General features: G+C 43.6%; 1 protein-coding gene across 1 annotated transcript in view; it reads right to left on the reverse strand.

Annotated features, from left to right (window-relative positions):
• The window catches only part of sorcs3b (sortilin related VPS10 domain containing receptor 3b), a gene marked incomplete at both ends in the record, with an annotated part of 47,313 nt that extends 24,602 nt beyond the window's left edge, over positions 1-22,711 (reverse strand). The window contains 6 exons of the mRNA XM_084470193.1: positions 367-431; positions 1,630-1,703; positions 1,979-2,137; positions 2,434-2,533; positions 5,933-6,000; positions 22,205-22,711. Coding sequence (XP_084326319.1) covers positions 367-431; positions 1,630-1,703; positions 1,979-2,137; positions 2,434-2,533; positions 5,933-6,000; positions 22,205-22,711 — 973 coding nt within the window. The remainder of the gene's footprint in view (positions 1-366; positions 432-1,629; positions 1,704-1,978; positions 2,138-2,433; positions 2,534-5,932; positions 6,001-22,204) is intronic.
• Between the last annotated feature and the right edge of the window lie 765 nt (positions 22,712-23,476).

Raw genomic sequence — 23,476 nt, forward strand, 5'->3', positions numbered from 1 at the left:
CTTCCCTCTGTGCCGTGGAACTGGCAACGCAATTTATGTCAGACAGAACGCAGGGTGCGGTTTTAGCCAGAGCTCGGCTTCTCCCGGCAGCCCGCGGGGGAATAATTAAGGGGGGGAAGCATCGATCAAAGCTCTGTGTAACTTTACCCTTTTTCTCCCGGAGATTTCTAGCCTACTTTATAAGATATGGGGGACTCCCGCTCTCGTCTTCTCGGTGACCACGTGGTAAAAATGGGCAGGCGGGGGTCTTGCTACACAGATGGACTGACTAACAGACAGGTCTAACAGACAGACTAATAGACAGACTAATGGACGGACTAGCAGGAGGACTAACAGACAGACTAACAGACAGACCATACGACTCACGGCTTTTAGCGATGCGAGTCTCGATGTGGACCACATCCTGGTCCTTGTCTAAGCCCACCGCTGCCCTACAGAGGGGGAGAGGGGGAGGAGAGGGAGGGAGGAGGGAGGGAGAGGGGGAGGAGAGAGAGAGGGAGGGAGGAGAGGGAGGAGGAGGGGGTGAGAGGAAGAAGTGGAGAGGGATGAGGAGGAGGGGGAGGAGGAGAGAGGGAGGAGAGGGAGGAGGAGAGGGAGGAGGAGGCGGTGAGAGGAAGCAGTGGAGAGGGATGATGAGGAGGGGGAGGAGGAGAGAGGAAGGAGAGGGAGGAGGAGAATGAGGTATGAGGACCAGGGGGAGAGGGGGAGTGGAGAAGGGGAGGTAGAAGAGGAGGAGGAGGAGGGTGGGAAGAAGGGGGAGGAGAAGGAGGAGTCGGGGGGGGGGGGGGGGTGGAGGAGGGGTAAGAGGAAGAGGAGGATTCAGAGTGAGTAATGTGGAGGTGTGTGTGTGTGTGTCAGTGTGTGTTACATGTGAGAAAGGTTAAATGCAAGGAGACAGAAGAGTTATCCCGTAGCTCTCTTTAAATTAATCTTGATATCCTGAATTCATTACACTGGACACTTAGAAATCGACTAATTCAATGAGAGGAGGAGCATTTTGCAACTCATGAACGGAAAGTTCAATTGTTCATGATGCTTGATCCATTTTTTGTTGTATTTTATTTATGCATTTTATTTCATCCATTGTGCTTTACGGCTCTGCGATACTATACATACTCTGCAAAGCCATACTCTGATATAATATATTATCCTATACAATGCTAGTCTTCGGGGGGTAATGGGGTGCCACGGCACCTGTTCTTGTTTCTATTTCAGCTTTTATTCATCACATTACTTTCGGTTCGAGGGGACTCTCGAAAATCATGCCATTCCTTCTGCTCAGCTCAAAAGGCACTTTGGCCCTGACGCACACAGTGACAAGAAGGGATGGATAGCTCCGCATTAATATTCACTAGCTCACGCTCATCCAGACCAGATAACCAAATGACAGCGACAACAAAAACAGCATGTCATATCTTTTTGTTTTTTTGATAAGGGGAAAAAAAGAAAAGGAGCACATTATTATTTTGTCCGTCGTTGACACGAGAAAAATATCCTATTTTTTTGTGACATGCCGTCAGTGGATCACCATTTGCTACCTTAATGCTATAAACATGGTGGTTATAGGAAATTACAAGCAGTCACATACACACATGGGAGAATAACATCCAGCTTGTGTTACTAACGTACCAGTAGAAACGGCCCGGCATCACATTGTCGTGCACGAGAAGCCATTTTCTTCCGAAGTCCATTGAACTGTACAACTGCAAAAAGGGAAATAATATATGTTATATATAAACATATATCACTGCCACAGTCTCACATTACAGTGTAAGGGTTAAAATATCACTGAACTCCAACAACTTCCCGTTAAAACCGCATAAACCGAAGAGTTGAACCGGAACACAATCAGCATGCAAACAAGAAGTTTTATGGTGACTATTTTACATATCATTTTAAGAGCTCAGTGTCTCTCTCTGTGGCAGAGAGGGGGAGAGAGAGGGTGAGAGTCATTGAGAAAGCTTTCTGCCCGGGCTACCTTGCTGTCGTGACTGAACGCCAGTATCCAGTTCTCCTGAGCCGGGTGGAAGAGGAGGCTCTGTATATAAAAGTTAATGGGGTGCTTCTCAAAGCTCGCCCCTTCATCAGAGCTGATGAGCACTGCACTCTCCATCTCAGGGTCACTCAGCAGCATTATCTGACAGGGAGGCAGAGGCAGAGAGGGAGGGAGGGAGGGGGAGAGAGAGAGAGATAGAGGGAGGAAGAGGCAGAGAGGGAGGGAGAAGCAGAGAGGGAGGGAGGGGGAGGGAGAGAGAGAGAGAGAGAGAGAGAGACAGAGAGAGGGGGGGAGGGAGAGAAATCGGAGGGGAAAGTGAGGGGGATAATAAACATCAATAGTCTTTATGTTTTCATGGTTGGGATATAGGATGTGAATAAAAGATCTGGGCCAGAGTACAGAGAATAAATATATATCAAGTAGACTTTAATATTTACCTTCCTCTTGTTGGTCGGACATACATAAAGATAACTCAAAACCGTTCTCGAGCGGATTTTGTCGTTCATTTTTGTGTAAGTGCTTCCATAGTTCACAGATCTGAAACGAGGAAATTATGTATAAACAAATCAACTCATGAAATGAATATAAATTGCAATAATAGATAGACTTATTAAGGATGAATCATTATTGATTAACCCTAGGGTTTCTCATGTTCATCTTGGCTTGTCTAGTATGGCTAACTGTAGGCTTGCAAATGGTATACTCAGATTTGACTCAAAGGCTAGACTTTGTATGCAGAGCAGGGAGAATCAATTGTCAAATGTATTGCCCTTTAAACCTGGGTGTATTCCCCGGTTATCCTTTCATTCCAACATTTCAACATTCCTGTAACCTCAGACCTTTAGAATCTATCAAATAATAGCATTTGTAAGATGAGTACATTCCGTACATTTCGCAATTACATGAATTAAACACACTATCAGAATGGCATTTGATTGTGCTCTGGAATCGTATCATCTTTATAATAGTGTCTACTATGTTGTGCACAATCTCAGTCACTCTTCTTGTTTCTGGATAATAAGCAGACAAGCAACCAAGAAAGCACTCAAACAAACAGGGAGAAAGAAAAAAGCTTTTTACTTAACTTTATGGTTAATGAACTTTTTAATAGCACTTTTGTCCTGTGGCCACACAACTCAAACACGCATACATACACACCCCATTCACACACCTATTCACACATTCACCCACCCATTCATACATAGAGAGCTACAGAGCTACTTCATGACACAAAGGAGACACTAATTGCTCCCCTGTTGTTGGGACCTTGTTCGTCTGCTGTACCCTTCCTTGTTACAGCATAAGGGAGTATTCATGTCCTTAGCAGAGCGCAGAGTTAGCCAGCAGCTACAAACAAGTGGGATACATTCACATTAAAATGCACCTGCTCCTCTGTGTGTGTGTGTGTGTGTGTGTGTGTGTGTGTGTGTGTGTGTGTGTGTGTGTGTGTGTGTGTGTGTGTGTGTGTGTGTGTGTGTGTGTCGTGTGTTCGTCTCTGCAGTCTCCACAGTCCTTATGCTTGAATTTGTCTTTGCCATAAACAGCCAATCCACTCTCAAGTTCTACCTGACTGGCTCCAAATGTAATTTCAATGCGTAATTGGATAGATAGCCCTGCTGTCTCCAGCGGCTACCTGTGCATTAAGCCGAATCATTCCATTTGCTGTTTGACATTGTTTCAGAAGTCTTTACACCTGACTGTTGTGCTTTAAGAGTTTCTCTCCGATGACACGACGTTGTGTTTGGGCTTTTTGAGCCAAGGGAGACTGTGGGTGGCCTAAATACATTACAGTACATTATTACTGTGCCATGTAACTCCTCACTCTAAGAGGCTTTATACTAAAAGGAAACTCAAGGATAGTTGGAAAGCTTCCGGGAGTCGTCCGGTGATCATCACCTCGCATTTACCACACTTTCCCCCCCTCCCGAGGGCTGTCGGCATCAATAATTGATGTTGTTTTCACACACAAAAGAAAAGGTTTGCCTTTCCTCTTCCTTTTTCTTCTTTTCATTATTACCTCCAAACTGTTTTATATTGAAATCCTCTGAGTTGCACTTCTTAATATCCACGCGGCGACAAGAGCGGCCGCACACCTCGTCTCCGCTCTGATGTAGTGGCGGCACCGTCGCTAAGCGGACATCTGGCTGATGGAAAACCTCCGTGTACACAACGCCACCTCCTAAAAGCTGTCAGGTGGCTTGTAAATCCTGACCGGCGGCTCCGCTGAAGCTGATATCCACCCCGTGCTCCGCGTGTATTTCCTAATGACCTCACTGTTCTGAGTATTTGACAATATGGTCTCTTGTAAAGAGGTTTTTTTTTTTTTTGGAATGTCAGCAAAAAGAAACTAAAATAACGAAACTAATCTATAGGAGCAGAAGTTAAAAACAGGTACGATATCAGAGGTCGGGGAGAGATGACTAAAGAACACGACGCAAATCTAATGTATCTTAATTAGTTCCCATTTTTAATCATGCCTTTTCCTTGGTGAGTCAGAAGCTCACAAAAGCATGGATAAAAAAATGAATGTAAACTCAGGGCTCATCCCTAAATATTAGAAATGCATTGCCTTCGGAAAAAACCTCCATCATTGAAATGGTTTGTCATTTCTGAAGGCATTGGCACATTTCCATTGGCACTCTGGGCCGTGCCAAGTCAAACTGTGCGGCGCCGATTTGCGTTTCAATTGCCTATTTGAACGTGCTGAGTTGTGTCGAGATGGAACATCTGAGGTTGGGTGAAAGCGCGCCTGACCCGCCTCCGCGCGAGCTGTGATGACGTCAGCCTTGCTCCATGTCTGGAGCAACAGGTTGTCTCTCAAACTGTCGGAATAAGAACCATGACACTCGGTACAATAATTGTGTGTTCCTGTGTCTGAGACGCATCGCCATGCACACAGAGTATGGCTATAGTTCTCAACAGCTGGATTGGTTTATTATTCATGCTTCCCATAACTATGTAATTTATATAAGGTTAATGAAAGTTTAGAGCACTGCAGTGATTTTAGCATGACTATATATGCTTGCAAACCAAATAGCTAGTTTAAAAAGGACAGATTTCTTTCAGATTAGTCTTGGTCTAAAGACTAAACATTATAAGATCCCTGATGAAGATAATCAACATGTTTTTTCTAATATCAAGGACATTGTGGGGAACTCTGGGAACTATGTGTGAAACATTGGCAAATGTATAAACAAGTCTAATCTCAAATAAATCGTTTCTCAATGAACTATTGAGATTAGATAGCAAAAGAGGGGAGGTCTATTGAACATCAAACTAAATTAATCACTGCGGCTATAATTGTATGTGATCTGTCAGTCTGAAACAAACCAAATATATGAAATGGCTCTTCAACGACTCAATCCAGTTTGACGATCGGCTACAATATAAAACTAAACAGGCTACAATAAGTCTATGTTGTTGTGTCGTTTGACTCAAGACAAGTGCTTCATCAGTTAAAGACACACCTTCATGCGGGCAGGCCTTTTGTAAGGGAGAACAACCCAGAAATAGCTGCACCAAACCGAGTCAAGCCTGGCCAGTAGCAGAATCAAAAAAGGGGTTTAAGAGGAGAAGGAGATGGTCCTCATCTGAAGCCCCCCTTCTCGTTCCCGTGTATCAGAGCGGGGAGGACCCTGGTGCAGGGTGGGGTTCCTACACAGCTTTATTAAAACATATTTCATATTGGTTCTCCCCATAACTCTGTTGTTGCACAGTGGGGAGAGTGAAATAAATCATACTTACCATATACTACTTTCCCCATGAATACATTATCCCACAATTGCATCTCTGCTTCTTACTTTGCATTTTTACACAATCCCTACCCTTTGCCGGTGGTGTATGGGAAACTTGGTTTAATATTTAGATGCAGAAGGCAAAAGTTAAATAATACATACCAACAACATAAACATTGATTTAAACCCCCCCACTCCTTACCTCCATAATGAGCTTTCGGTTACAGCGCCGAGATTGAAGTCGTACAGCTTGGTCAATATCAGGATCACCTGCAGCATAGCAACAAGACCCATGATTAATTAAACCCCACGTCAGTTAAAGGCTCCTTTTTACATCCATTCATGCATCCATTTATTAACCATGTTTTACTTTAATTATGCTAATGACATGGAATGACAATGAGGGGTGTCTGGGGGCATGTGGGGGGGTGGGGGGAGACGTGGGGATTTGGAGCATTATCATATTGCAATAAACGTTATCGTCGTGTGACATCACACATGACAAGTGATCCTGGTGTCTGTTTGTCAGCTGCCGGGGGTGGGGGGGCGGGGGTGTGTGTGTGTGTGTGTGTGTGTGTGTGTGTGTGTGTGTGTGTGTGTGTGTGTGTGTGTGTGCGCCAGGAGATGGGTGTCGGTAGCTCAGGTGGAATGATACACCTGCATGACAGAGACACCTGCACATCGCTCACTGAACTAAGAAATGAAATACAGACATTGCAAACCGCCGGTCTTCCTGCGTATGCCTCCTCCGACTCCGTCATTCATTCCCAATTTCACCTTCTCTTCCACCTCCCATCTGCGTCTCACACGGTGAATAGAAATATCCTGTCCTTGTTTCGTCTTTCTTGAGGACAGTGGCAGTTCAGTTTTTATCGAAAAACCCGAGACGTCTTATAAAAGCCTCTGGCAGCCACAATTAAATGATGTGCGATGTGCATTATTGTTCATCTGATGGCCTTATAAACGTCTTCCAGTGGGGGATCTCTATAAACCGAAGCTTTAATAAGAGACGGTTAACCGGAGGGGACCTGCATTAGGGCTGTGAAGGCGGGCGACGGCCACGCCAGCACAGACAACCATCCGATGTGCAGGGGCGAGAACATGGGATATTAATGAGGGCTAAAAAAATGGAGAGCGATGGCTGAAAGATAGGTCGAAAGCTCAATTACAGTGAGTTTAAACACATTAACCTATCAGGACCCAGCGAGCGAGTCATTAAGCAGGGAGGAAAAAAAAAAAGAGTTGTGCGAACAATGACGTGCCTCCGAGCCTGTGTGGAAAATGTTCAAAACCCAATTGACCCCCGAGATTTAGCCTTCAAACGACCACTGTTCGCCGCCCGGACTATCTGCGTTACGGGTTAATTAACCAATCACGGCGGGAGATAACCGTTTGCATAACTAAACTCACCGTGTCTGCTTGGAGCAACGGTACAGTCTGAATCAATTTGGAGCCAAGACGCAGTTAAATGGCTCTGATGTCTCCCACTAATCGCTTTTTACAATAACTCAAATGAAAAAAGACAGAATGATGAGGGGAAACTGCCACAGTGTTGATCATTGTAAGCTTCATCTTCTGTGGCCCTTGATATCGACCCCTGGTACTGGCGGCTGGAGGATGCAGGAAACACACTTTGGATGAGAGTTGCTCGTGTTCGCCATGCTCCAGAAACGCCAGACATCCAGCCTCAGTGCTCCTTACGACAATCAAAGTCAAGTAGAAGTATTTTTTTATAAATGTCTAAGATGTATAATTCCGCCCCGTTCTTCCAACCTCATGGTCTAATTTCAACAAATGTTACTGTTTACTATCAAATCATGTGGCAAACCTTCATCCAAAGCGACTGATAATTAATGGAGATACACTACATGTCATTGATTCTGGTAGTGGTTATAGGTGCATCTCAAGCAAGGTCGCCTACAGGTTAGGCTGCGGACACTGGGGAGTGAACCCAAGGCTCGTCCTTTCAGCTGTACTGGCCACTGAGCCCAGGTAGGAGGAGCAGAAACACATTTCCAGCCTCCACCTTTTCAAAGCAAAACCTAGTGTCGCCATATCACCTCCCCTGGGAGCCAAGCCGTCAATGTGAGCTCTGTCAAACGCGATGTTGTTCCTGCACAAATGGCTCATTAAAGACACCGACGTCCGTCCCCCCCGTCCCCTCACTCATGCACGGGGTCATGGAGGGTCCACTTCAGGGACCGGCGGCCGTGTGAGGAGGACGACTGTTTAGATGAATCCTACCCCGGTGGAAACATGAAAAGCACATCACTGCATACATCTCAGAAATTATTGATAGGCGACACCAATCTGCGTCCGAGTCATTGCACCGCAGGGTTGTGATTACACGCGCATCACAAGCGGGGAAATGTCATGGAAATTAGTGTTGGTTGATGTTTGAATGCGCAGGATGATTCACAGCTCGCCTATTGAGGAGGAATGAAATGCGGTGTCAACTCGAAAGACTTCCTGCCACTATATTGTATATTCCTGTGAATGCTATCAAAAAAAAAGAACAGACCGACAAATAAGAATGGCAGCGGCAACTCTATTCAGCCCTGAGGCAAATACAATTTGCCGTGCATATCATCACTCACTTGCATACATGAAATTAAGTAAGGACCCTGGAAGGCCAAAAGCTGTGCATTTATTCATGTTTATGTTTTATTGATGTGAGGGAAAAGGGAGCTTTGCCCCGGGAAAGTCAACCAATCATTTTTCAGATTGGCTCCCAGCCTCTGAGGAGTTAAGTGTTCCCCTTATCTTGTCTTTCGCTCCTCGTTTCTCGTCTCTGTTACTTTTAATTTACTCTCCCTGTTCAAGTTGTTGGTGGCTTCTTCTGGGGGCTGGCTTTTTCGCTTTCTGTCGTCCGTGGACCAGGCGGGACGAAATAATTGCATATTAAAATAAAATTGGACTGTATATCATGGAGAGATGCTCTCTGGAAACTCAAAGATCAGATTTTGTTGAAGTGGTTGAATAGATAGGTGCCATGGCAACAGTGCTACCCCAACCACAATTTATATCTCCAATTTATATCTCCTCAACTCTATCTGTCTGTGTATCTGTCTATCTACTGTATCTATTTATTGTATATACTGTTTCTATCTACTGTGTCAACCTATCTACTTTATCTATCCATCTATCTACTGTATCCATCTATATACATCAGCGATCTATCTATCTACGGTATCTCACTATGTCTATCTAGCTATATCTATCTACTCTCATCTATCTATCTCATCTATCTATCTTCACTGCACCTATTCATCTCATAGATCCATCTCTCTCACACACACTCACACAGAGACACACTCGCACCAAAAGAGATGTGTCTCAACCCAGCCTGTCCACAGGATTTGTTCTTCCATGGTCTAACCAGATCTCCGGCGAGTCTCTCCAGCCCAACTCTCATTACAGTGCACTGGGTCTGCGGTGTGCCTGCAACACCTTGCTCTACACAGTCCCTAGCGAAGCGTCATCACGACAGGCTACCTCGCATATTATTTCCCTCTAATTGGGCAGGCAGGCGAGAAACAGACCTATTACTGCTAAGAGATTACCCAGCGCTACGCAAGGTTGCTCTTTTCCTGCTTTCTCTGTCTTATTTCCATATCAAGGCTTTCTAAAGGATAATTTGTCTCCCTTTCTTTGTTTTTTCTTTCCACTTTTCCTTCCTTCCTTTCATTTTCCTTAAAAAAAAAAAACGTGCTTCATTCTTGCCCATTTATTTCTCCCTCTCCTTTTTGCCATCTTTCCTTTGTCTCTTTCTTTGTCTGTCTCTCTGCAGTCCGTCCCGTTGCTCCTTGTTCTGGGGGCGACAGGGGAACACTGTTCGGCATCTAAATTAATTTCCAGGGGACCCGCAGGTTCAATTCCAACGGCTGATCAAAGATGCCTTTCATTATCATGGATGACGGCCCCTGTTACATTTACACTTTGACTTGTCCCTATAGGAGTACTTAGCGTCCTAGCTGCACGCTCTCGACTCAGAAATATACACATTAGCATGAATACACTGACCACACGCCGAGGAAAATACAAGCTAAAGGGAAGAAATAAGCAGTTTCCCGGGATCCTGTGTGTAAGACCTTCTGTATATTCTGCCTACTTATTTCCAAATTAGGAGAAAGAATGATCAAAAGAAATTGTATATTTATAACTTCTCATGAATTTAATGTACTATATACTATAAATTAATTTATTCACACCTTTGTATCTTACTGCACCCATGATAGCTTGTAAGGAGCTAGTTAGTGAGTTCGCTTTGATGTGATTGGTTAACCTCCCTCGCCGCTTTAGGGACCAATGAGAGGATGATGTTTTATTATTCCACTTTTATTTAGCAGACCATTTTATCCAAAGCGTCTTAACCTGAATTTCAGTCATTACTGAGCAGGTAGGGGCTAGGCCCTAGGGCACTGTCTCAAAGATACCTACTGGAGGGAATTGGGAATCAAACTCAATCAAACTGTACCTTTTTTCTTTTGGGCTGGCAGTAAATCCCCTGAACCATGATACTATCCTGCCCCCGTAGACACGGCTGTGTCCTGTTAAACATCTGTGTGTGTATAGAGTGCCGCAACGGGGGGAGAACCTCTCAACACTGAGCCCGAGAGGCCACTAATGTCCCGACAACAAACAGACAAACAACAACCCAACACCTTGTGTTTGTCACTGTTCAACACGGAGACGGCTGACACCGAAACCAGCAGACTGGACCGGAGGCACGTCACGTCCAGGAGACTCTGCGTTGTCAAATACCACGTTAGATTAGATGTTCAACTTTTATATACAGCCCTCCTGTCTCCTGCTCCGTGGACAGACGGGATGCCAGGGGCAATAAAGAAACGGCAATTAGGAAAACTATAAAAATAATAAATGATTTGCTTGATCAATTAATCTCTTTAATTGTAGCCCGGGCTTGCTGCTAAAACGGCTATGCTATCTCTATCCATCATCGCCCTCCCTGGGTTATGGGGGAAATATGTCAGTGGTGAGGCGTGGGACAGGCGGCGCGACGGCTAATAGGGTTAGTGTGACTCAGCAGAGAGGAGGGGAGGCCGAGGAAACACGCGGGACGAAGGTTCCGCTTAAGGACGGGATCTGGTGGAGAACCTAGGGTTTTTTGAGGGGCAGATATGAGATAGGCTAGGGTGAGGTTTAACGCACGGGGTCCGGGCTCTGTCGTCGATGTCCGCTGTTGATAACGTTGTGAATGTATGTTGACTGCATGCCGTATAGGTTGCTTCCACTGAGATTATATTTGTTTCTGGCTTGAATGAATTGCCTTGAATTGATTATATAGTCTAGTAATACCGGTTTCAACACTCACAGGTGTAATTTAATTTCCCTGATCCCATAGTCCTGATATAAAACGGGCAATTCTAAAACAAAGACCTGTGTATCACCTCCCTGAACTGTGAATCAACTAAACTAAAGACATAATGGGTTACACTTTTTGTTTGTGCTCACATGATTAACAATTAATGTTATTCATGCATCTATTAGGCATGATGATTTTTCCCAGCAAACACCTGTGGAGAGAGAGGACTATCAGTGGGGAATTTGCATTAATTTTCCTTAAAGGTTCTGTCGTTGTTGTTGTCATCGAATGAGGGGACAAAATGAAATGAAAATGCATCTCAAGGAGACGGCACCTCATGAAAGGCAACATCTTAATTTGCACCTTCAAAAGACTCCACTTAGCAGCAGAACTCAACCGTTGCGGTGTGCGCAACCAAGTCCATCACGGTGATGGATTGAACTTTTACAAGGGAGAGAAAGCATTCTCAGGGGGACGGACGGTGTTCTTCATCGTGGAAATCCCCTGGTGGAGGGAGTATGGTGCTGTGTTAGCCCTTCCCTGTATAGATGGTGTTCGCATACGTCCTTCTGGCTGCTGATCTCCGGATCACGCAGCCTCCATGCGTCACGCCTCAGAGATTTCCCCGCAAATCAATTCGGTCCATCTCAGGGGCAGAATTAAGGAAATTGGCTTAATTTTGAAAGGGTTAAAAAAACACTGACAAAGGATTGTCCTGATTGGTCAATCTGGAAACGCTCCATCGGTTCAATATAACAGGGTTGTTTTTCCCTTTATTGTTGGTGGCAAAGCAATAGGCTCCATTGCTAGGGCAGGGCCACACGGGATGGACAATAAAACAGTTGTTGTCGTCTCATGTTAATTTCAATGGCAGTACATTTTGGACGTTATGTCCTTCTTCCTGTTTTTTTGCACGGTTGTTTATTTCCGTCATGCCTCAGGCAGCAGCATGTAATTTGATTTCCAGAAGGGAATCTAATCACAGGTTTGTCTTCAGCTTTCAAAAATCACTTATACACTTATTCAGCATTATGGCTATAGTTGTGGATACTAATTTTGTCTTAAAGAAAATCTCTTTTTGAAAATCATTTGTTATAATTATTTATGCTCTATGTCGTGCTCGTTCATTTACATTTATTATTCTGTTTCTTATAATGTATATTTACTGCAGTATCTATACAGTACGAAGGTGTGGTTCCGGTCAAAACACGGTGAATAGTTCCCAAACAATTAAATAGATGGCCGAACAGTACATGAATGTAGATATTGTACTATTGAACATGCCAATGACATCACTATTTCGACTTGACTTCTAAACAGGACGGGTAATCAGGTTGTAAGGGTGAATACCCATAGTCTGAAAGTTATGGGGTCAAACCCCTTGTCAGTCTATAGGCATCCTTCAGAAACACCTACCTTCTAATAACATGTAAGAGCAATTACTGCAAGTAACTTTCGAAAAAATAACAAATATTAAATAACAGCTAAATTACTAAATAGTCAACAGAACGTTCATATTTCGTCTACTAAATGACCACATGGTAATTTGCAGTTAAAAACCATTTTTATCCAGTTTTCCAAATACTTATTTTCTATATCATCCATAATGTTTTTCTCCTCCCGCCCCTCATGATGTCTCTTTGTGTGACATTTAACACATTTTAGCACTCGTTGGAAACACAAGTGTGACAAAGTTGTCACTAATGATGGGTCATTTGCCAATGAATCAGTTTGAATGAATGACTTTAACAAGAATGAACCGACCTGATTCCCTGTTTCAGTTCTCTCTTGTTCGTCTCGTTTGTATTGTTCGTTCTCTGAGACTTAACTCCCAGACTCACCCACTAGTCGCTGAGTCGCTGATGCTGACTCGCAAGTCGCTGTTCGTTAACTGACTGTGTTAAGCAGTGAAGACTCGAGGACTGAGATGTCACGAGAGCCAGTCGGGCAACAACATCCCGATTCCGAACATGAAGCACTCCTCAGCTGAAAGGAACTTAGTTAATGTTGTGTTGATTGATGACCGTTGGGAGGAGCTGAGTCTGACTGACTCAGCTGAGAACCGTGCATTCCATGATTCACCGCCAGTGTTGGGGTAGTTACTCAAAAAAAGTAATTACTAGTTACTTTTGTAAATTGTAATGTGATTACTTTACTTGTTACTGTATACTAAAAGTAACTTCACTACTTATTACTTTTCTTTCCAAAAAATGTATCAAAATAAAGGTCACTTTATTCCCGTACAATTAAAACAGAAATGCTCTTATACAAGATTGTTGACAGGGGGGGGGGGGGGTAACAACTTTACACAGGCAAACAGCTTGGGTAACGCAGGAACGGGCATTCCTTTAGTCTAGTTAAGTAGTGTGGGGGGGGGGGGGGATTACGGGTTGGCAGAGTTGTTGACGGGGGGGGTGACAACCGCAATTTAGCGCTCATCTCCATCTCAAATCGATCGCTATGGCAACGTGCCGAGGCAAGCAGCACACACACAGGCAGCACGCATGCACGCACCACTTAAACAGATCAGAAATTTACACAGGCAAACGGCTTGGGTAACGCAGGAACGCACGTTCCTTTTGTCTAGTAAAGTAGTGTAGTTACCGATATTTTTTGTGTAATGCGTTACTTTACTTCGTTACCCAAAAAAGTAATATTGTTACTGTAGTCCATTACAAATCCGTACTGTAATCGTTACCCCCAACACCGCTACCGGAAACACGACTGAACAAACGAACAAACAAACGATTCTGAACGATTCTTCTTGGCAAACTGACCGACGCAAACTGAATCAAGCAAACAAATCATGAAATCCACCACTAGTTGTCACCACAAGGTTACGTCTGTGGCCACCTCTGTCGTAACATGCCCGACATGACAATGACGATTCATCACGATTCTCGAGCTGTCAAATAAACGTGGCGTGTCTAGACTCATTTACCAGGGCTGGCCGAGGAGTGGCCCAGAATGACACAAGGGGACCAGGACACAACACTGCAGAGTTTGTAGAGTGGTTCAGAGTTGTTTCTTAATACACCAAATTCTGAACGGGTGGGCCTTTAGAAATTAATAAAATAGGAGGGGGCGGGGGGGGGGGGGGGCAACCCAAACCTTCTGTGCACAAACCACTGGTTAACAGTATGAGGAACAGATTAGGCTGTATGCTGTTTGTGTTAATCTTTTGTGTACGCACTTGAACCATTTCTCATTCCTTTTCATTCCTTTTCCGTATGGCCAATGAAGTGTTCTGATCTCAGATATGAAGATAAATCCTTCCTCTTGAAGAGGAAATGAAATGCACCGGATGAAGCTGATGCCAAACGTAAAAGAGAATACAAAACTAACATGGTTTTAGTTAATGAAAAACCATCTTGGCTTCATTAATAATGTTAACCGGTAAGGTAACCGGGTTAGTGAGCTAATTCTACTGCCACTACGGTGTTTAGTGGAGAGGGTTGTAAGGGCAGATTTACAGGAGTTAGGAAATTGTCACTCACTAAAGGGTAAGTATACCCTCATTATGGCAGGAGAACTTCTACTATGAGTTGCAAAAAGAAAGGATTTAGAAAAAACTGCCACTTCCGACTTCTATAGAGCAAGTGTGAGAGGCATTGTCAAACATTGTCAAGAAACCACGTCACACTCGCGCGTGCTAAGGTGCAGAGCTGACCAACTCCTAGTGTGAACCAAACAGAGCCGTTTTCAACTAGGGCTGTACGGTAACGGTATACATTCTAATTTCGATATAAATGCTTCTGAAGGGGTAAAATACTGGTTAGGCAGCTATTTTTGTATACAAGAAGTATTTTAACAACATTTATTGAGCAAAACTGCAATAGACAAAAATGCTAAATCTTTTCTTTTTTTTTAAGTTACTTCCAGTATGGATAGTATGGATTTCTTTCTCCACTTGGTCGCGGACCTTGCCGTATAGTTTTGGCATCTCAATTTGGCTGAAGTGTGTGTGGGCAGGTAACACGTAGGCTACCTGGGATCGAGTGTTTTGATCATCTCTTTAAAGCCCTTTCTATTGACATTTTGAAAGGGAACCATGTCCTTACACAGGTAAACAGTGACGGCGTTTGTTATCTCGTTCCACCGCTGGCTTTTTTGTCGTAAGGACTGGCTTTGGAAAATGTCTGCGGAAGCGATGTCTGAGATGCAGAGACAGCTTCACGCTACCAGCGTCTGTCTCGTACGGTGAATGAGAGCTTGTGAAGGGACTATTGCGCAGGCTGCACACCTGCGTGCCTATGTGCTTGCGCAATAGCATACTGCCTGAGAAGGCAGTATCACTGTCAAATCGTTCCCTGGGAGAAAGTAACGTTGCACCGAATTGAAAAAGGAACTACGTTTCGTTACCATATTTTCAGTAGTTTTGTGTAACTTTACTGTAGCGCAAATTCACACCGGTGTACTTTCTATACCGTTTATACCGTACACCCCTAGTTTCAACTGAAGAAAAGTGTTTTTTTCTGGTTAATTTACCCTTTAACTCTAGCAGGGAACAGATTAAGAGGAAAATCTGAGAACCAAGCAGCTATCAATCTTTTTTGACATGATGTTAAAGTGTATTTGATGTGTTTTTGATGTGGGGTTAAAGTGTTTCTGCTTCACACCGAAAAATCCATTGAACCCTGTCTGATTCCGACCAATGTGATCAGAGCATTGCATCCAGCATCCAGGAGCAACAAATATGTTTTCACTCTTGCAATGTAAATATGAACCCGGTTGAAAAGTAGTCCAATTAAAAGTTAAAGTAAGGTTTAAACATGTCAAAAAAGGTAATTGGTTCTACTATATACTGTATAGTACGTCGTGTATCTATTGTTACACGATAAAGCTGTACCAATCTGTAAAGCCTTGTATTTTGGTCTCTCCTGGTTTAAAGTGGTCCTTTCGTCTTCCAGCTCAGACCTTGGGATAGACTGTAGAGGCCTGCCACACCACCTGGGCCTGGTCTATATTACCCTGGTTTATACCAGGGCAGTAAAGTGGCCAGCCCATATCTGGGCTTGAAAAGTGATAAAAAAAAATCATTTGAATAATTGTAATAAATCCTAAGTGACAGGCAGCAAATGATAAAAAGGCTGAAACAGGCTGTAGCATGATCCCATTTGGCCTAGATTAGAGGGTGAGCTAGCAGGGTTTCTAGCTGTAACATGAAGGTGCTCTTCTGATTGGGGCAGGTACACTGGAGGTGGTTGCGGTAATATATCCAAGATGAGATAAATGAATGCATGACTGTCTTCAAATCAGTGGCTAGGATAATCGACTTGATGAGATCTCTATTTTTATAAAATGGTGGAAAAAAACCCATGATGAAACTGTGGGGTGCCATTGGTAAATATTCCCTGTGGAATTATACTTTTTGTTCAATCGCTTTTTTGATTGAGCCTAAACTTTTGACAAATTTTACCAAAATCGAGCCAAAATAAAGGCTTAACAAATTGATTTTTTTTGCAGATTTCCAATATGTAGAATTAAGAAATACATGTGAAATAAAAATAAATAAAACCATACATTTCGGGGGATGGAGGGGGTTAATCATCACTAGCTGGAAGACATTGCACTGGCCCTGCCATGTAGTTTCAGCAAGACACTTGCTCATGTAACATGCTATGCTTATCAGGTTGGATCGGAGCATACATTAGTGTATCATTTTCATAGTGGTGGACAGTATGCGTGTCAACTAGACTGTGGAAAGTACTACCTTCTCTGTAGGTCGATTTATGTTAGGCTTGAAGTAGAGTGGCATTTCGCCATGGGAACACGTTTGAAGTGTGGGGTGCTATAACATATCCCTCTACACTGATGTGTTATATCTATATATATATCTATATATAAAATGTACTTTTGTTGTGCATGTTTTCTTATATCATTATGGCCCTTCAAAAATAAGTTGTATGCCTTGATAAACATATGAAACATATATATGTGTCATATATGTCTATGAAACATTGTTTCATAGACAAACATATTTGTCTATGAAAGGAATTATAACCAAGTAAGGAAACATACACAAGATATAGGCTGCACACACACATACACCAGCGGTTGGGCACTGGCTTGTAGTAAAGACAGATTTTCACAACAAACAATGATTTGGCAATGATTTGATAGCCTGCATAGACAAAGTATACAAAAACATTGTATAATAGCAACAATGCACAAGCTGTTATAAAGGCCAAATATACAAATATCTTGATGATAAGGGCCTCGAACACAGACAGTTAGTATTAATAACATTAAAGATATAAATGAGCAGCATTTTTGGAGTGAATTGGTTATCGATAATATTGTACCATATACTAATTAGAACGATGATTCAACATCGGATATATGCAAAAATGGTACATACATCTTAGATGTATTAGATTAAGCAATTCCGAAAACATAAAGAAATACCAAGAAATGGCAGTCTTGTTTATTTTCAGCGGTGTCTACATGTGCAGCTGTACAGACCACTGGGTCCTCCTGACACCCATAGCATCTGCAGGACATAGCCTACTGAAGCATTTGATTAGATTTCTGGTTGAGACAATCCTTACGGTTGGGAATAATAGGTGTTGGGGAGATGGCTGAAGTTAGTGCTGCTCCACTGAGACGTGAAGTCATGGATGTACATAATATGACCGTGTACAGCCATGACTTTCAATGTATTTTGGAGAACCTGGCCCCAACCAACCCATAGGGAGTGGTTGACACTGACATGACAATAACCCCATTAAGGCAGAGAGCTTGCCTCATCAGCATCCAAAAATACATGCAATAAATCTATATTTAAAAATATTGTGACCCATTTCATTTGATTTATTTAAAAGGTTCCTGCTGTAGTAACAGGGAGTTTGTTTCTGTCAAGCCTAAACGCTAAGTAATGTAAATACTAAAGTTAAATCGTTATTTAATTTGACTGCCAGTGAAGTACAATTCCTCTCATCTTTAAACATGTTTTTATGTATTAGACTAATTTCTTCAGGCTGTGTGCAGAATCAATGAATTAATATGCCCTTTTATGTCTGTATGCATAAACTAACTAGGCAAAAAAGCTTCCCCATGATTTTAATGAACAAGGAACATTTTTAAATGACCTAAAATGTATAATTACCTAAATGTAAGAAACACCTCCCACACTTTCTTATGGTTTGGGGGTTACGTTTGAGTGAGTCACATCCAAATGAGCCGCCTATATCATTGTGTTGTCACAGCTAATTAGCTAATACATCACAAAACACATCAAATAGGATTCTGTGTCTGCTTGATCCATGATAAGTTCCACAACATAAAAGTGTCTCTGTGTCTGTGTGCACGCGTGTGTGTGTGTGTGTGTGTGTGAGTGAGTGTGTGTCTTTGTGTTTGTGTTAAGGCTATATGTCTTTGAATTGGTATGTGAGAGAGGGGCAGAGGGTGGTGAGCGAGAGGGAAGAGAGATAGATGGAGAGAGAGAGAGAGTGAGTGTGGAGAGAGCTTGCACTAAATGAGAGTGATAAAAGAAGGGAAGCAAGGAGGCAGTGAAACCCCGAGAAGTGAAGAGTGTTCTTGAACGTGTGACTGAAGGGAGGCATTTATTTTGTACTTAAAATGCACTTTGTGGGGCAAAACTAGACCGTGAGTGCCAAGAAAGTGCTCAGAGCCCACGTTGAAGTAATGCCTCGCAGTCCCGCAGCACAAATGATTCATGGACAAAGGCACACATGCGTTCCGTTCCCGGGGCTAAAAACTAGGATCCTACTGAATTATTCCACCAACTGGTTCCCATGTGAAATGTACATTGAAATAAAAGTGGGAAATCATACTTTTTATATCGGAGGGAAATTATTCATATTGGGGGAGAAATAGTTTCCAGCACACTTCCAATGCAGCCTGGTAAAGGGCAGTAGGTTGTAAGTGGATTTGTAACTTTCCAATGTAAGATTTGTCCTGTGGTGTGTGTGTGTGTTGTCTAGTACATGTTGTGTTGTACGTGCGTACTACACACTGCAGTTCCTCTCTGCATTCCGGCAAACACATGACTGGGGGCTGTAACCTTTAAAGACCCTTTAAGGCTTGAGCTGTGCTAGATTCATCTACACACACACACAGACAATCCCACACACTGTGTGTGTGGGACACACACACACACACACACACACACACACACACACACACACACACACACACACACACACACACACACATGCACACGCGCACACACACACGCACACACTCATAACTCACACATACACGCAGGAGACCTGATTCACACACACACACACACACACAGGGACACACACACAGGGACCTGTACTCAAATCATTTATATATATATACACACGGGGGGGGGGGGGGCATATCCCTGGGGGGGGTGGGGGGGCAGGCTGGGCCCCACACCACGACATGAACAAGACAAAATGGAGGGCGGACAAAGCAAGCGATCTTGATATTGGGTGATATTTTTCACAATAACTGTACTATTGCTACTGCTACTATACTATGTTATACCTGTCTATTAAGGCAAATGTCACATTGACATGTCATGCTTACACTCAACACAATCCAGGAGAAGTATTTGTTTCTCTCCATACTCAGGTGGCTTGATGTAGATTGTGTAAAGTATCCTATTGAAGGTATAACTCGCACAGAAGGGCCATATCAATCAAAGGCAATTGAATTAAACTCAGACGTCATTCTTTTAACTCCATCCAGTAGATCTAAGAAGAGATATGGTGGCCTATTGACTAGAATTAGTCTTTATTCAAGTGTTACCTTCCCACTTAAAATGCCTGGTTTCCCCTACCACTCCTAAATGCAATTTCAGCATGACATGGGGTTGTGAGTGTTTTTCTCTCCCAGAGCCAGACAGTCGCACTCCCCCTCGTACACCCACGGTCTACGTCTGGGGCCCTCCGTGTATTGGGGGGGCTCACTCCAGTAGATTTCATGGATCAAGGAGCTTTTCGTGCGAGCCAGCCTGCACACGCTAAACGGAATGGCTCTCTATCTAATGAACCAATTGGAAACACAGGTGTCCCCCTGGGCACCGCTCCGCCTGCCCCCCCCCTCCCCCCCAACCACTACCTTTATTATCTATTTATAATGGGGAGATGATGTGCAACAATAACCGATTTAGTCTGATTGGGTTTGTGGAGGAACGCCAGCCCGGGGGGGCCCGTCGGAGGTCCTGATGGCTACAATGGCAGGAAACGAAACAAAAAAACAAGTCGTTTGGAGCCATTGGCGGGTTCTTATGGCGAGGATAAAGCGAGAACAATAGGAAACCCTGAGGGGAATCAGTGAAAGAGGTGAGGAGTGGGGTTCAGCTCGTTTTGTTTTGCAGGGGCCCTGAGATCTGGAGAGTCTCTGCCTCTTGCAGGGACTCAGAACAACAGGAGAGGAGCTGGTGCTGCAGTACCAGCAGCAGCAGCAGCTTCATACTTGATGTGAATTCATGGTGCACTAGTCTGGTGCCTCCTTGAGGATCTGCTTCATGGAGCCTATCTAGATGGGTGGGGCATGTGTTACTTTGTGAGATGTTCACTTCAAGGAGAACGCGAGTCTATTGGAACCAAACATTGATTTGATGTTGTCTAATTATTTGTGGGTGGGGGGTGGTGGACTCCTTTTTGAGGGTGTCATACACGTATTTATTTTTCAATCTTACCAAACTGAAGTGGTGGTAACGCTTTGAGGCCCTCTGCTTGGTTCAAATGTTATTTTATTTTCTTAAAAGTAACATTATATTTTAGATTGGATTTATTATCTATGTAAATTGAGGTCCCACTTAGAAAAGCCAAGAAACATAAAAAAGATATAAAATATAGCCGATTAAGTCATTCAGTCTGGTGAGCAGGGGTACCTGAATGAATGTGTGAGTGCAGATTCATAAAATTGCAGCAAATTATGTCAAATTCATTGCTTTGACAAGACATTTCTTTTGCTCCCAGAACCATTGCATCAAGCACAGTCGACCCACTGGCCAATCAATCATCCAATTAAATAGTAGAATAGAACATATTGGTATAGAATAGACGATAATAGAATATAAGGAGAGGGCAGAGAATAGAAAATAACAGAATAGAACAGAATGAAATGTCATAAAACTGAAGGGAACATAAAATTCAAAGGACAAAGCAAGATGAAAAAATATGCATATTAACTCGGGGTGGGGGTGAGGGTTATGCATTTGCTAACGCCAGGACATTTTTCCATTCAAAATGTATATAAAAGAAACATATATATATATATATATATGCTGTGCTTCTAGCTTCTGTAGAATGAAGAATTAAGAATGAAGACAGAACTGCACAACGACCAGCAGTAGATTGTCAGATGCCTTTAGAGAGTAATCCATTGTGTATACAGACGGTGAGGCAAATTCATTTCGAATTTTTGCCGCAGCAGCCATTTAGCAATCAAGTGCAAAGGGGGGATTGCACTTTATTGAATGTGACGCAATTATGTAGGCCTATTCAGGCAGACAATTAGGACCGCAATCAACAATGTGTAAAGTCAAATGTTAAGATGACACACGTGCATGCGTCGGCTTCATAAAGGTCACACTGTGTTCCTAATGCCTGAAGCTGTCTAGTATTTAATTATGGCTGCTTAAGACACGGGCACTTAAACAGGCGATTCATCTTTTCTTTTTTTTTACCTTCGCAACAGGCGAAGAAAGGTATTCAAATTATGTTATTTTAAACATACAAACCTAGTGCTGCTTGAGTCGTAAAAGTGATGCTGTAACGTGTCGTGTAAAGCCCTACTAGGGGGTATAGAAGTACAAATGAACGTTTCCACTATTGGTCTCCATAAACCGTCGCGTAATGCGCTTGCCTTTTCATTTGGGTTTCTCACAAGCAGTGACACAAATATACAAGACAACCACAACACATCGTGTAATAAAGAGTCTTAAGGCAAGGGACTTTTCACACTTAGCTAAATAACCAGTTATTCACAGTAAACACCCGCGCGCGTATGAGGAACAATGCGCCATGCGTAATGGCCCCACATGACCACGAGTGAAAGGAGTGTTTTAAAAGCCTTATTATAAACAGTTAATTATAAGATTTCTAACATGAATACTTAGTTAAACAGTGATCTGGTTGGTCTATCAGAGGTGTGCGTGGTGTAGTGCTGCAACATGTTTAGACCGCAAAACCCGCAACTCACACTGCTGTTGTGTCCAGACCAGTGCACCATCGCCTGGTTGTGCGCGGAGTCACCGGCCAAAGCAAAGGTGGAGGTGTCCAGGTAGGGCTCAGTCTGCCGCTGGCCGGACCCCTTGCTCTCCTCCCCGCTGCGCCTGTACTCGGCCCTGGAGCTGTACACTCCCTGCGCGGTCTCCAGGAGACCTGGCCCAGCCTGACCCACGGGTATCCGCTCGAAAACTTCGGCGTGTCTCCTCACCACACTCCGTATTGTCCTCTTTCTCCTTTTGCTCTTCGGATCTTCGGTCAAACAACGCTTAGTGTGTTTGGTGTTTGGTATCGTTGCGCGGTTTGCAGAGATTGGAGCAAATGGGTCCTTCATCCCGGATTCTCTCGCTAGATCCTGTTGCGGCGCTCCGCCACTGTTGGGGTCCCCGTCGCCAACAATATGGGATTCCACAGTCAAGCCGTTGAGCAACTCTGTTCTGTTGTTATTTATGACTTTAACCCCCGTTGTCTCCGGCGGCATCACTTGCAGACGCTCGTGTCTGCGTTTCGATGCCGGGCAACTTATCTCACCGCGTGCCCCGAACTTGTGGTCCAAAGGAGAAAACACGAACGCCAAAGAGCACCACAGAGACCAAATTCCAAACATGTTTGGCACCGAACAGTATTTTCGATAACCAAACTGTAGAAAAGTGTGTGTGTGGCTACTTCAAGTGAGTCAGATGAGTGGAACGCACCGCTGTTACGAGCCTATATTCCGCTCTCCCGCTCCCGTCCAGGAACGTGTCCAAGTGAGCTCCGGTTGGGGAGGCGCTGCGCATCTGGCAGAGCGCGCAAAGTGCAGGAATCTTTTAGAGTTCGTCAAGGAGACGCTGCTCAACGACAAGCAACAATGAAGAAAAAAAAGGGTGTGCAGCCATTCATCGTTTTATTCAGACAACACCTCGGCATTAGCGTTTTATTACCCAATGTGTGTGAGTGTGCGAAAGGACTATCGATGAATGCGCTATTCGTGATCTTGGGTAGCCTACATATTCGGGTTTGTATTGTGTTTTCCTTTTGTAACAACAACATATAGCAATACTAGTGTGGTTTGAATTCGGATGTACGCTTATTTAAGAGTCAAATCAAGCGGGGTTCCAGCTTGGAGAGCAGAGAGTCTTTGAGGTCGGAGCAGCTGAGTGGTTCCATCAATGCATCGACTGGCTACATGGTGTTGGCGTGCAGCCGGGAATGGGTAATGTGCCAGCCTAATAAAGAAACATCTTCCAAGTTTACATGGACTTAA

Source organism: Micromesistius poutassou, assembly GCF_964030765.1.
Source record: "Micromesistius poutassou genome assembly, chromosome: 7".
In the NCBI taxonomy this organism is placed as follows: domain Eukaryota; kingdom Metazoa; phylum Chordata; class Actinopteri; order Gadiformes; family Gadidae; genus Micromesistius; species Micromesistius poutassou.